This window comes from Ptychodera flava, chromosome 3 (assembly GCF_041260155.1).
Source record: "Ptychodera flava strain L36383 chromosome 3, AS_Pfla_20210202, whole genome shotgun sequence".
Taxonomy (NCBI): Eukaryota; Metazoa; Hemichordata; class Enteropneusta; family Ptychoderidae; genus Ptychodera; species Ptychodera flava.
This window is the reverse complement of record NC_091930.1, coordinates 33,313,699-33,329,908: the sequence shown is the minus strand read 5'-3', so window position 1 is coordinate 33,329,908 and position 16,210 is coordinate 33,313,699. Positions and strand designations below refer to the sequence as shown.

Genomic DNA, 16,210 nt, shown 5'->3' with positions numbered 1-16,210 from the left:
TGTTAAACCCATTCATTGATTGAGATCAAACATGTGAGTAGACCCAGTAAGTCTAGGGAAAGTTTCTGGTGCTGCACAGCTTTTTGTTCTCTAGGGAATATTGTCAAGGAATAGAGCTGAAAGGGATTGTGAATGCCTTGCCGTGGTATGTATACCAGGCGGCTTTCCCTCGTACAGGCTTTTGCCATCTTGCGTACTATGTACTATTTGCCCTTTAGTGTTTATCAAATCTGTAATGGTGTACATCATTACAAAACATATCAATAATTCAATGCATTGGTCTTTTACCACCGTTACGTTGGTTTTGTTGAAGTATATGCTTTGCGTTCAATCCCGATGATTAACTTTACACTAGCTACATTGACTCAAGATGAAGACAGAGGAATTCATGCATGTTTTGCTCTGTAGACTTCAAGTACTCGTCAAAGTAAACATGACACGATAGCTGAAAGTAGACACTTGAATGCATCTCATTTTGCATACTTTGAAAATCAAAAACAGTTAAAGGTAGAATGCGCCTCGGGGAGAGATATGCAGACTCTCAGTTTTACAATTCTTTTCTGATTTACAGCTTGTGGCAGCTCATTTTAAAGCTTATGGAGTATATAAAGTTTTTACCATCTTAGTTTTTCAAAATATTGAAAATTGTATTTTCTCCCATAGAGCTCAAACACAGGGATGGCTGCCATTTTGATGTTCAAATATCAGTAAAAGTCAGGAGACCCCAATCTTTTATTGTTGATATGGTAAAAGGATGGTTGAAAGTTTCATTGAGGAAAGTTTGAGCAAATCTTTCATTTTCAAGGGGCATACTACCCTAAAGTAAAAAGAGAATTGACAACTGCGGATGATGTACAAAACTCTTTCTCTTATCAAATTTGACATTATCTCTATTGGAAAATATCTCCATAAAATTGTCTTGACCTTGTTGAGAAGTCACAAGGTCACTTGAGCTAACAATTGAACATTCCATTTAACTGGCAGATAAAAGGAAGAAATCACAACTGCAAATAAATCAGGCTCAATTGCAATGAGAAATTATCATATTGGCCAATTGCTATATTCTATTGACTGATATATTGTTTGACTGTCCTAGTCAATTGACATATCGATTAACAATGCCCTATTTCAATTGCATTCACATGTGTGTAAACCACCCGGTGCATCATGGTTAACAATACTTGGCCTTAATTATCACAGTCTTTTCATACATTTTTTTATCTTCCAACCACACCTATCAGCTCAGTAAGTAGAGGGCTGCAATGCCTTCACAGATAAGTGACATCCAAGTTTTCAACCCAAAAAAGCACATTTTTGTAGTTGCCCAGATACCTAATACCCAAAATACAAAAAAACAAAAGGATTAAGTTTCCAAGGACAGATTCATCATATAATACTGATGCGCTTGTACATGTTATTATTTAAAAAGTCTTGAGAAATATAAACAAGAGTAGATTATGCAGCATATTCAAAACCATCCCTGCCATGCATTTTGCAATGTTTATCAATGGAAGTTTTTCCATTCTGTATTTAAAGACTGACCTACTACAAGATATCATGGCAGTGGTTTCCAATGACCTTGGAATAGCCAAACACTATAACCCTAACCCCTAGCATGGAACTGATTTGTCAGTTTCAGCCCTGAGGTGAGCGTCTCACTGTGGGAGACTAGACTTTGTTTTCTTACAAACTAAAACCATACCGGCCTCACTGTTGAGTATTGAATAACCTTTTTCCTACTGCTGGTTACAAGACATAAACCACTCACACTGTCATGTATAACACTGTACAGTCTAACTTCTGGTGTTGCTGCAGGCACTAGAAATAGTAGAATATTTGAAATCTGTTTACAGCTAATTCACTCTGATCTTTACCACTCTGTTCACTGAGCTTGCATCAATGTAAACCTGTTTTGGAGTTATCAATGCAAAGAGAGTGATTATATTGAACGCTGAGTGTATCAAGCGTCTTATACCACGGCTCAAGCTCTGAGGCAGTTAAATAGCCTAGTAGCCAATCAATATCAGCATATGGTAGTGATTGCCTCTGATTAGCATGGCATGATGGGACTCGATGAGAATGTTTCATTCATTTTCATTCACTCTGTTTTTGTAAAAAGGAGTACCATGTCTTCCCTTCGAGGGCCAAAGTCAATTTGTGTCACCTTTATAAAATGTAATCCCGGTCAAATTTTTTTAGATTTTTGCCAACATTTTGATAAAAAACTGTAGCCAATGAAATGTAATGTCTGTTTGGTCCAAAATTATCAAAACAGTTACAGAAAATTTCACAAAAACTTGTAAAATGTTGCCCTAAAATTTTGGCGGGAAATATTATAGCACTCAAAAGGTTAAATGCTGATAGGTAAATTTGACCCCAAATCTACACGGTATGAAATGCCAGAGTCAAAAGTTCTTTTGTAGTTTGTAAAACATGTACAATTATTTCTGATGACTTATTTTAACCCTTTCACCCCCAGTTCCCTGTGTACAGGTCCAACTTTACCATAGAAAACAATGGATTTGGGACAAACCATGATGGTGAAGGGTTAGACCATTTCTTAAAATGCAGTACTTGTGCATCAACGGTCTGTTGTTCTGTCTAGAAAATTGAATGAAATTGGTTAACATATGTGTTCAGCAATGAGTTCTGACTGAAACATTATGGTGAGACTTCCATGATATCTCTGCAATCACTTTCAGTCAACTCACTCTATGTATGACCCTGGGTCTGCTCGGAGAAAATAACAGGGTCACAGCCCAAGACAAGCGCCTGTCTCTGCAATGTACAGATGAGGTGAAAAACAGCTGAAAATCAAACACTAAGAAATTTAGAATGACTGTCATGATTCTTAGAATATTTGTGAAAAGGAATGTTAAACAAAAAAATTTTCCAAAAAGAAAATGTTCCATACAAACATGAATGACACACAACCGACCAATATAAGCCTGTATGAAGACATGGTATAAGGAATGTAATGACTAAACACAAGTTATCTGTACAACACTGACAGATTCAGAAAAAGAGATGTTTAGACCCAACATAAAGCCCCAATATCTAAGTTCCAAAATCACATCATTATTTGAAACACAAAAAATAAAACAAACATAAGTTGATCCCTTGGAGCCTGTTGACAAAATTTGAAAGCGTTCAGTTCTGACCACCAACGGACGGCAAATTGGTCAGAAATCTGACAAACACTGCAAAATTTCAGCATCAGTTTGAAAACCGGAGTCAGGATGAAGACAGAGGGATTGAAAGAGAGAAAAGACAGAACTGATATAAACACAGCGTGACCATGATGACGCTCCTTTTTATCCCACTGTTATTCACAACAGACAGAAATTAGGGGAAAAAATATGCCAAACTTTACAGGATAGAAATGCCTGGCTGAAGAGAGACAGATGTGATCATCAGAACACGAGTTCTTCATTCAGGGCTATTTTGAGTAACAGCAGACTGTAATCACTCTTTGTTTTATGATAGTGACTTTCTTCTCATTGCTGGAAGCTGCATACTTTGTCCTGGAGGGACAGTGCCTGCTTGTGGTCATAGGTCTTCAGAATCCCACTACAGAAATTTGATCTGGCACAGCCAGACAGACAATTGAAAGGGAGCGAACACTCCTGCAAACAAGCTTTTTTCCAAACTTTTAAACTATTTTAGCAGGAAAGTGGCATTGATAACAACTGGTATGGGAACTTCAATTTAGCAATACTTTTAGCACTGAAAACTCTTTTTCAGTCTTGTAGCTTTTGCAAAAAAAAAGCAACAAGCACATGAACAGAGTGTAGAAAATTGTAGAGTTCTGACCAATAAATATATACTCTGACTGCAAATACCCGGTCTGAAAATTACTTAGCGGCAGTACAGTAGCTCGAGGTTTTGCCTGGGTTTTTGGGTCGGACGGCAAAACCAGAACTGGTTTTGCCGTCCGACCCAAATACCCAGGCAAAACCTCGAGCTACTGTACTGCAGCTAAAAATTACTGTGAGTAAAAAATTGTCTCATCCCATCAGCAGATCCAAAGGTTTAATGTTGTATCCAATAGGGTTTTCCAGCCAGTTTAGTATTACAATCAACATACACAAACAATGGCATTGGATTTATCAGGCGTGAACATTAATACCCTTCCACAAAATAAATGTTTAGTATCAGACAAACTACCTGAACGTTTTTCTATTATAAAACCATCAGAGTTGACAAACTATGCCAGTTACAGCTTTGATTGACATTACTACAAGCCCTATCTGAAAACCTTATTACAACTGCCATCAATGGCGACTTTATCTTGCAACTCTGTTGTTACTGTAGCCTTAAAAAATCAAAAAGAATGTAAGTCACTTCTGATAGGCACTGACACATGGAATTCTTTCCCAATGTCATCATGGTGTAAGGAATTGATTTTATTACAACCAGTTTCCATTGCAGACATAAAAAAAACCAAACATTTGTTTTATATTTTGCTTGGGATAATGTTTCAAATTTGTCACATAATATTCTGATAAATCATTGAGGCACATAAATTATGAAAACAGTGTCAACCTTCTTACTAAGAGTAAGTAATTTACAGTGTATTTTCATTTTTATCAAAAATTACACATGTTTTCTGCAAAAACTTGAAAAAGTGATGTGCAGTATAGTAAAAGCAACATGTGACAGATAACCTTTGACCTTTTAGCGGAAGTGAGTAATTTTCCGCTTCTTTTGAAATAGTCACTGACTATCCTTGTGTGTTTTAGTCACAGTATTTACCCTGCACAAAAGATTTGAAAGAGGAACAACTCAGAGTAAAAAGAGAAATCAAGGAAGGTTATTATATGTCCCTTTTTGTTGGAAATTGTTGTGAAGAGCAGTTTCTGTTCCCACTTCCAGAAAAGTTCAGAACTGGCACGTACATATTCCAAAAATCTTATTCCAAAACTCCAATTACTGAAAGATACTGCAATCAGTGTAACACCAACAGTATTGAAGATGAAACACACTTTTTATTAGTCTGTCAGAAATACAAAGTCCAAAGAAAGTACTTTTTCAGTAAAATCAATTTCCCAAATGACGATACTGAAAATCAGCTTATTTCTCTACTAACAAAACAAGAGTTATCTTTTAATGAACAACTTGCAGATTATATTTTTACTTTATATAAACAAAGAAATACCTAGTTATATTTATTATTAGCTACTATTATTATACTGTAATACTTTATCTTTATTGAAGAAAATTTTAACTTATTTTTGTATCACACTTTTATTGCCACAAATGTGATGTAAATCCTATATTTACAAGCAAGCAATAAAAATATTATTATTATTATTATTATTATTATTATTATTATTATTATTATTCCAAAGCTCACAGAACAGTCAAACTACACAACTGGACTTTCTGTTATTTCTGTTCACTCTCACCTTACACTTGACTGTTTCTGTGAGAATACTGATTGACAGTAGTATTATTTTTATTCACAACAAGTGATAATAATAAGTGGCTAGAATTTCTTAATCTCACCATTAACTTGACATTCAATAAGTCCATGTCATGCAATGACTCTTTGCCTAAGATTGCAGTTGATGGAAACAGACCTTCCATCTTGTGACCTCAACAAAGTCGGATAAAAAGATTATGACTGGGTTTGTTAATGTTATGTTTTTTATGGATTCTTAAAACTGTAGTTTAAAAAAGATGTTGGTTTGTACACTTTGATTTGATAACAGAAGAATATACGTACAAACTGATTCGACGACAAAGACAGACAAAAGCATTGCACCAGTGTGCATTAGAAAGAACCAACCTAATTTACACAATTGCCATCCTATTCTTTAGATCCGGAATCCTTATCCCAGTTTTCCGGTTGTAATCATACATGATGAAAAACGGGTTGGTTTTCTCTCAATGATGAAATGAGTCACTTGAAATGATTTATGTACAAATATGTGATAGAAAGTGAGTAAAAACTCACTCGACGGAATGAGTATCGGTGTCAATTTACCGCCCAATGCTATGATTTCCATAAATGTTTGAGACTTGGAGCTGCCCTGGAGGGTGGTTATTTTGTCCGGTAGCACGGTAGTGGGAACGGCATGTTTATGTTACGCCTGCACCGACTGGAAAACACTGATTGACCTGATCCCGTGTCAAACCAGAACGGAAACTGCAAACCTACAACCGTCTTCTTTACTGATCTGATTCCACATGTCCCAACTTCACTATAAATGTTGTTACATTGTAATGGTCAATAATTTCATCAGGGACAATTTTTCTCTTCAGCGAAAGGGAAAGTTTAAAAGATTAGGTCACTTGTATGTCGACAGCTGTTCCAGTCTGTGTGAAGTCTGATACCATCGTTTGTTTGTTATAATTTACAAGTCGCCCTAAACAAAGATGGGTTCGCATGCTGACAAATACGCGTTCAGGAGTCGTCCTGAGTCAAAAAAACCTCATCGGCGGCCCCTCCGCACCACTGCGAAAAGGCGGCTTCAATTTCATCGTGGAACTCAACAATGGAGAATACTTGTGAGAAAACAGCGCTGGGCGCGGTGCGAATAATACCGCCCCCCCCCCCTTCAAATGATATGGTTAAAAATAGTTATACGTTACATTTTGACAATGAAAATATCACTTTAATAAAATGGTTGGCTATTTAAGGCTAGTTAATAGGTAATTTACGCGACATACCATCATTTTATACTGTCGTCGAGCAATGACCGTCTGACAGAAAGTGGAGCGGCTACGCCACCGTCCCGCGCGCGTCCCGTGGTGTGACAAATTTTCTCATGGGGGGGGGGATTAAATTTTCTTTCTTCCTACATGTACACATAAATGAGTTCGTCATTTTCATATATTATCCCAGCCGTAAGAAAAGCAAGTATTTCGCTAGGGGCCCTTGCGCGAATATTGGAGACAAACGTTGAAATTTGAGAGCTAGAAGGACGTTATAAAATTGCTGCTCGATTCGATCCGGAAACACAGCTTTAGTGTGTGTGTTTTGAAAATCATATTCCTTGCAAACACGCACAGTTTCTTGATATGGTGTCGATAAACTAGGAATATACAGAATAGCCTGTTTTGGCCTGTATATAATATACCAAACCAACTAAATTTTGTCGTCTGTGCTGTGCCCTGACAAGTCACACACACGGACATGTCAATGAAAGTAAAAATTGTTTTCAAGTAAGTTTGTGGGAGACAGAACAATAACCTGAAAAAGAATGTTGCAGAAGACAAAACGATTACCTAAAACGACCAATTGACCATCGCAAAATTTACCAATGTGACGTTGACCAAATATTGTCGTCTGCCGCTGTAGTCACACATTTAGCAATCGCCCAGATCAGATGGATGTACGCTGTAAAACACAAATAAGTTGAAAGACAAAATGCTTACCTAAAACTGCCCACTGAAGCAAAACAAACCCAACTGATAACCTCATGGCGACTTTTTTACCAAACAACTCCGTCAGACTTCTTGGGAACCAAGACTTCCTCAAAATTCGAAAACGAAAGATGAGACGCTGGGGCTAAATGTTCTAGGCTATTTTTTGAGCAGACCTCGTACCAGCTATCAGTATCACTGTACGGTGACTCAGCCAGCTCTGCGGGCGTTCTCCTCTATGATGTCTCACAAACTCTCGAGAGATACTGCGAGATCTAACCCAGCCTGTGTCAGATAATTCATGGGACCACATCAATGAAATTTAGAATACAGGAAATTGTCGGACCTGCGATTTCACAGTTGCTTCAAATATGAGTCTTTGATTGCATCAAAGTAACGTTTTTGGTCAATAATGTTTTGTTGTTTTCGTTGTTGTGTTTTTTTTTACGACTTTTTACGGCATTGATTTCAATTTTCATTGCAGCTTTTCGCGGAATAAATAGGTTCGAAATTATATCATTGTGAAATATATACGCTCGGGCTACATTATGTGCACACATGTATACGCGAAAATTTCTTCATCGCGTGTCGACATTTTGAAACTCCCTTGGCTGGCAGGCATTGATATCAAGCTACCGAAATATTTTGCTTTTGATCAGCATGAAAAAAAAAAAACGGCCTGACAAGTAAAAAGTTCCCTTTCTCATACTAGCGCCCGTTGATCTGGACCGGCCGTGGGCGATTCTAGTTCTTCAGCTCTCTGCGTGCAAAAATCACCTCTTGGGTTATCTAATTTTCATGATTTTCATGGGTGCTGTATTTTTTCCCACCAAAATTTTGGTGCAAAATTTTACCAATTTTTATGAACTTTTCCGTATTTTTTTGATAATTTTGGACTAAATGAACACAACATTTCATTGGCTACAGTTTTTTATCAAAATTTTGGCAAAAGTCTGACAAAAATTGACTGCGTATGATGTCGTTATACATCGCATGGCTGGTAGGCGTCAGCTTATGGGAGGATAGATCGCAAACTACGACATCATCTTCCCGTCTGCATTGTATATAAACGAGCCGAGTACTGGGTCCGTCAATGCACGAGAAAGCACCGAATTCATCCGCTGTATTTTGTGGCGGGACTGTGACATATCAAACATTCTGCCTAGCTCAGTGCTCACCTCTCTACGAACCATCATCTTTAAGACGTTACGCCCACATTTTTGCACAGGCGAACGAGGATCGGACGAAGCACAGACTTCTGTCAAGTATAATTCAAACACAGTAATATTATCAAGTATATCTTAATAGAAAGGAAGCCATACCCTGATGCAATACCAAAACGGTTTTATTGATAATATTAACAGTTCACAATATTTCATAATCATGAAATTAATATCATATTTCCAGGACTATTTCTAGTTCGTCTGCGTTAACTTTGTACTAATCAGTGTTGTGTTCCGCTGAAATTGCAAGGACGCCCCCATGGTCCTTGCTAACACTGGGAACAGGAGGAACAGATGTATCGTAGGTCAAAAAAGGAAAAAAAATTACATATAGTCACAGGACTACGATATCGTTAACAGTTGAGCGATAATCACTGTTATTCTCTATTCATTCTCGAGTGTTCTATCTCCAATCTCTCGGCTACGGACAGTCTTTTTTTTCTTTTTTTATGACAGATTCGCAAATACAATCCTTTCACAGGCGCTCCTTAGCTGGGTAGTCTGCTAAGTAGATCGATTTTTGGATCGATCTATTGATCCCGTAGTCGATATGCCCGCCACTGCAACCTAAATACTCACCGTCCCAGAGATGTTATTACAGTGTGTGAGTATTTAGGTTGCAGTGGCGGGCATATCGACTACGGGATCAATAGATCGATCCGAAAATCGATCTACTTAGCAGACGACCCAGCTAAGGAGCGCCTGTGAATCCTTTACTGTTTTAACAGTTCATGACTGGGACGGAAGGCAGCTTAAAGTGTAATAAATTTGATTAATACCAGGCTTGTGAACTACAACGCGGCACGGCTGGGTATATCATATCAACGGTTAGTTTTGGAATACACTGACTAACCCGTTGAACACCAAGTAAGACACAAACGCCGAACATTCAGGTCTCGAGCTGATACGACTCCACCTAGGAGGCGTTTATTGTCAATTCAGCACAATATTTTTTTCAGCACTTGGTGTTATTGACAAACTGAATATCAATATTTTGTTTTGTTTTGTTGATATAGCCTATAGACAGTGGCAGCTGCATATTTAGGTTTAGCAGTACTGTGCCTAATAAATTGATTTACACCCACGAAAGAACGTTTTTAATTTTTAACAATGATTCATACACCCGCCCCCTTTGAAGTTGAGAACATATTTTACATTTTCTTTTGAATTTTTTCAACAATCTGCAAACGTAATTTAACTTGGTAAGTTTCTTGGTTATGAAACGCTACTGCGACGAGATTCGAGTCACGTATCTGAAGAAAGCATCACACAGCCTCGTAGCTCTGGTTTACGTGACGTATTAAGGAATGGACCATTACATCTGGGGAGGCTTACCGTGGTAAAACAAACCCGATTTTCAAAGCAGAACATTAGGGGAAAAGTCTTCAGACTAGTTTGCAAAATTAAAAACAATCAGAACGCAAAAAAGATAAATCAGACGGTTTACTCAGAAAACAAAATTAGCACATCGTGACTCACTTGGAAAAAAAATAAAAAATTACACTTGTAATAAAAACACAATCTGATTGTGACCACCGGCCCTCACCTCCTAAGATCTAATGGTCCGTCCCAAATTGTTCCATTCTGGACATTTCTTCCAGAAGTCAATTATCGCCTTGTCGTTCAAGTTTCTGGCGGGATTACACTCTTTCAAAATTGACACGTAGAGGATTCCAACCGTTGCGGCCATGCATGGAATTCACGACATGATCATGCGTTCAGCGGCAACATTCGCTATACCCGAGATACAGCAATGGCATTTTCTAAACCACTCTTACCAAATCGTACAATTATGAGAGAAATGTAAACAATATTTTGTAAAAGAAAATATCGCATGTAAAGTTAATCCCCAGACACAGGCGTGCGAAATGGCCAAATTCTTAAAATTCTTTGCTGTGTATGGTTTACATGGACTTTTTTATTTTTGTATGATGAAAAATTAAATGCTCAGTACGTGACGACTTCAGTTTTGTTTAGGGGGCCTACATTGAAATATGAAAGCAGAACGCGCCTCAGGGACAGACATTCGGACTCTCAAACTTTTACAATTCTATTCTGATCTACCACTTGTGGGGGTTCATTTTAAAGCTGTTGGTGTAAGAAAACTTTAAACCGGCTTAGTTTTTCGTTCGAAATTCGAAAATTTTATTTTCCTCCATAGAGTTAACACAGGGATGGCAGCCATTTTGAATGTAAAATATCGGTAAATCTTGGGCTATTTGTTTCTCCTGTAACTAAATTTGAAGGGTCGCCCCCAATTTTTATTCTTGATTTTGAAAGAGAATGTTTGAAATATTTCTCAAGGAAAGTTTGAGCAAAAGTTTAAGCATTTCACTTTCCGCGAGGCGCATACTACCTTAATATCGCTTCTCTGATTCACTGTTCAAACGGATGATTCTTGCATTTGTATATGTTACAATAATCTTTGAGTGCAGATGAAATCTGCTTTTCTCCCAGTATACTAGTAATACGCATGCGCCCTCTTGTGACTAGACGAGTGAAAGAAAACCTCCCCTGACTACGTTCACGCGTGTTGTGACCAGTGTAGTCACCCAGTCAGCCGTGTATGGTTTTGTGCAGAAAGAGAGGAAGGCCCATTATACAGCTAAAGACGTTGCGTGTTGCGACATCAAAAACTCATGTTTTCCCCATATGTTCATGGCTTTCATGGAATTTGAGAGTTGCTGCAACTTGCGTTCAACACACAGCTAGACAAGCGATTCACCAGTAACAGGAACACAAGTAAAAGTAAAACACAAGTAAAGGAACTTTTTCATGTAGTGGTCGTCTTTCTATTAATTGTATTTTGCTAATAAAATCGACAAACACGATGTCAGTGTTTCAATCAGATTGCTGTCGTTGCAAATACATGTAATTCTATAATAATTAGGTTACCACACATTCACACACTGTAATAACATCTCTTGGACGGTTACCAGATTTGAATTGTAAGATTTCTATGTGTAAATAAAGATTATCTTTGGTATAGTGACACGCTACAGTTTAAAAACAGTCAGTTCATAATTATAAGTTACGCGCTGTAATCTCGCGATATCGGCCAGGGCCAAGCGTCAGTGCGAAAGGGTGATTTGATTTGATTTGATTAATTTAGCGCAATGAATCCAAACACAGAAAAATAGGTATAGCAGACAACAGAGAAAAATCATTGTGCACGCTGAGACAGTACAGAAAAAAATAAACACAAAAAACTGCGTAGTAATACCGTGTTACTGTGCAAAAATTGCGCCATGCGCTGGCCGTTTACCGTTGCTGCATGCGCAGCAATGCATGTATGTTAATGATTGGTAGAACAATTAAAACATCGTAACGTGTTCCTCAATTTGTTGACAAATAACATATAGGCCTAAAAAGCAGTACCAACCAGATTAAGTAACTAAGAATACCGTACAAAATGGGGCGCCTTTGGGCCGTAGTGAAATAAAGTTGTGTGATCATAGTTTGTATTAATAGTTTTCTTCACTTAACCACTACTAGTATCAGGTGTCATGAATGACAAAGTGGCCTTACGTCATCGGAAAACAATTTCCCTGAATCACGCCCTCGTAAAGTACGAGCCCCTCTGTCACTTGTGGTTGGCACTGTCATATATTGACGTGTGTGGTTGGCAGTTCAGTGGAGATTGATTACTCACAAATTATTTCACGTTGGGACTCTGCCAACAAAGGAAGAGCGGTTGTGCTCACAGCAGAATGAGTCCGTTCGTGGCTGGCTTCATATGCAAAGTTCTGTCCTGCTCTTGACGGCAAACCATTTTGTTGGCTGAATGATTCAGTGGTGTATCCACCTTTACTGCTATCTTTTTGTGGAAAATGTCGAGTTTTGACTCGTTAACACGATAATTTGGGATAATTGGATGGTGAAGTAATGTCGATTTAATCTACAAATGTTATCTCATCTGCTTTTCTTTTTATATTACACACTTGTTTTTGTGAGTAATTTGCGATATTGCACCATTCAGCTATATATGGCACCTCACACTTTTGAGAAATTTGCAAAATATGAAAATCCAATTATCCCAAATTGGTTCCAATCGTGTTTGTTATGGTTTTCGCCAAAAGTTCGACATTTTACACTCCCGGTGCAATTGTAACGAAAAAAATTGACAAAATTTGTGGATTGTTGTTCGAACTCTCCATAGCTGTTTCTCCAAATCGAGGGTGAGTGCATCCCCCGCAAAATATCCCACCAAATGTGTAGGCCTATCCCATAAAGTCTGAACGGCCGTAATTGTCTGGGCCATATACAGTCAAACACAGCAACAACTCTGTTCACCGAGAGGTTCTTGCGACAAAAATTTCGCCCGTTCCGTGAGATTCAAGTTGTGCATCCACAACGTGTCGTTACATATACGTGTATTTCTTCACGGGCTTCCTATTTATTTACATATTTACAATATAAACATTACATTATAATGCCGCCACAAGAATACATGTCGAGGAAAACCAGTAGCAGATAACGGAACTAATGCTTGGTCAGACTCAGCTGTGAGATGTTTTTGTCCACAGATATTTTTTGTAAACGGATGCAATGCTTGGTGGCATGGGGTAGAATTTCAATTTATTGCAAACACATGCAACCTACATTTTCACAAGCCTGACTTCGAACTCGGTCAATCTTGAACGATTCAGGGAGTGGCCACGGCCATGCATATTTCTATGCGCCTCTGCTTCCGTTGATATAAGCACTGAACAAGTTCCACGTGTGCCTGAAGATAGGGAACCTTCACATGCAATAGAATTATGAATAATGGTAAAACATTCCTTAATAATTCAAGAAAATCCCTAACAGTGGGTGCTATATTTCCGAATACACATGGGTAGATGTTTTCAAACTGGGCGACACCCGCAAACGAAAATACTGGGAGTGTCCCTCTCTGGGGCACGAGTGATGTCCGATTTTATCCCGGAGTATTTTAATTGTTGCAGGGCAGGGGCACGGAACGGCATTGAAGCTACATCTAGTTGTAATATACGTACATGAATCGTACTATTATTGTTTTTAATGTATGTTAAAGTAACATAAATTTATATACTTTCCTAGACTTGCTCCAAGTCTGTGATCACATGTATCAAAAACAGAAGAAGCTGAAAGAATGAACTTCGGCAGACTGTCATGCAAGGTGATGTAGGCTGGTGCTTAGATCGGGGGGTGAACGACTTTTGACCGAGAGAGCAACTCTGCCGCCGAGAGAAGCTAGGCGACTGGGGGCCAGTCTTAGAGAAATTTACCGTATTTTCCATTTTCTTTAACGTGCATGATATACTCAGTGCACAAAGCAAATGTTTGGTTAATTTGAGGCATGTGTCGTGCAAATGTTCGATTCGGTGAGAAAACGACTCGGAGTTCGAAGCTGTATTCGCGTTATTTCTAAAAAAGAGATATCAACAAAATACATGGACGTTGTCTCAAAGCTAGAAACAATATTTTATTCAAAGGATCATTAACTGCAGCGATTTACTGTCACGAGTTGAGGACACTCATCTTATTTGTTGCATCTTTTAGTCTGTTTGGTATGACTAAAACTTTACTGTCAAATTCAATTTTTCAGGGTTCTGAATTTTTCGGCTTAAACGTTTTGGTCCATTTACGTCTATTCAAATCTGTTCTCGACCCGAAAAGCCCAATTCTCGAAGCTGCTGTTTATAGTACGGTTCCAGTGACAATACACACGGTCGTTTTAATTTTGACTTTTCTCTTTGTTGGGAACCACTTTTATCGCAAAGCTAATGGCGTGTGATAAGTAAAATATACAACTGTCAAGATCTCAGATTTAACACAATGCCACAGTAACATGTCAAGAAACTTTGCTCACCTGCCAAGATATCGCATTACGAAGATCGTTTTGCACCTACAACTTCATTGGCTGCCCCTGTACATACTCCGATATTTGCGACCTTTAACTGGACTTGCTCAAAGTCTGTGGGCGTATAAATATTTAAAAAAGAACAAAATGTCGTAGTAAACCCTATCAGACTGTCGCGTTAGTGGTAGGCTGTTGCCTAGATCGTGGGGTGAACACGTTGGCGCACATACTTGACTAGCCAGTAAAAGCCAAGTGACCCCCGGGGGGGGGGGTCTAACTTTTTACCAGTATATCTGCTACCAAATGAAGCTAGCTGGCATAAATTTATAATGCTACATCTATGTAAGTCTGAGGTTCATGAGTATTTATCCGTACACGCATAAACTGTGCAATATTTGTTGCAGATGACAAGGTATATGGGTATACCTAAAATATGTGTTGAGAACGACATTTATGACAGCACATCCTTCTGAAGCGGTAATATGAAAGATGCAGTGTTTTGTATGGAAAAGACGGCAAAAATATGAATATGCCAACACGAAAAGGGGGACCATACGTTGGCCCTTCCACTTTTAATACTGGGCGTGGCCCCGGACCCTCCACTTGACAGTGTACGAGTACGAACGGCATTTTTATGCTTACGCGCTGTACGGACAGCGCCGCCACACGACTGACATAGAAAATGCTCTGTGCACGAGATAGGTGCCACGTTCGGAACACTATCTCACTTAGGCAGTTATCTGTTCACGGGGCCAATTCGAAGGGCAGAGTAACGTTTCTTTTCTCAAAGTAAAACTGTTTGGTGAGATCACCTGTTTTACCACTTTGCGCTTTCAAGGTGTACTGGTATAAATCTTAAATATTACATCTTGATCTCCGATACAGGTGCAAGTGTTACAGTGATTGATAGCGATATCAAGATCAGTCCAATATTCATAGAAGAGCGAGCAGCAGAAGTTCCCTGTATGAGATGGATCTTTTCAAATGTTGTTCCAACAGAAGCCAATCTGGATCACCGGTTGGTTTCTACAGAACTGACAGAACACTACGGACAGTGTTATGAACATTGTAGGTCTTTCAGTTGATTCATGAATTTCTTTACATTAGACCAAAACTGGTAGTGCCCTACATAAATTTCCTTTTTTCCAGAGACTGAGTGTGTCAATCATCATGATTTGCAGGCACTGGAGACACACCTTTGTAAAGCATTTTACATATGTGGTACCATTAGTAGCTAAAACTGACCAGAATCACATAGAGTTACATAGACAGAAATAGTTGGAGTTTCTGTCTTTATTATGGATCAAAACAGTGTAAGGTGATCTTCCGGTTCTGGTTGAAAAAAAAGAGTCATTTTCAGCCTGGTATTACGCACCTTCAGAGAGATTTCTGAACTAAAGATTAATTCAAGACTTTCTAGAAATTGTGTGTAATTAAAGTGCTATGTATTAATATTCTGGGATCAGAGCGTACTCAGTGATGTTGCAGTTGTGCTTAGTGTATGCACATGAAAATTGCATGACATTTTAGTAGGTAGTAAACAAGTTTGAGTAAACTTTGGTTTCGAGTACGTAGCTATGATCTGTTGAGAGTGGCTGAACACTAACAACCAGAACCTCTGCACATACCACACAAACAGATATAAGGTGCTTTAAATAAAATTCTTTGTTTGTCATCCACGTGCTGGTAGGTTTTCAGAGAAAATTAGAAAATACCGTCAATGACGCTGTACCTTCTCTAATGTGTGGCCAGGTCAGGTAATTGGTTGTTGGCATGGAGTTGTTGGTAAATA

At 38.5% G+C, this 16,210-nt stretch overlaps 1 protein-coding gene across 3 annotated transcripts in view; it reads right to left on the bottom strand.

The window, feature by feature from the left end:
* The window catches only part of LOC139129862 (igLON family member 5-like), a 50,395-nt gene extending 42,766 nt beyond the window's left edge, over positions 1 to 7,629 (bottom strand). For 2 of the 3 annotated variants that reach the window (XR_011551705.1, XM_070695544.1), the window contains exon 1: positions 7,384 to 7,629. Coding sequence is in view for 2 of the 3 variants with exons in the window: in XM_070695544.1 (XP_070551645.1) it covers positions 7,384 to 7,429 (46 nt within the window). In the remaining variant the exon portion in view is untranslated. The remainder of the gene's footprint in view (positions 1 to 7,383) is intronic. The other variant, XM_070695543.1, reaches the window with a different exon arrangement.
* Positions 7,630 to 16,210: the final 8,581 nt, after the last annotated feature.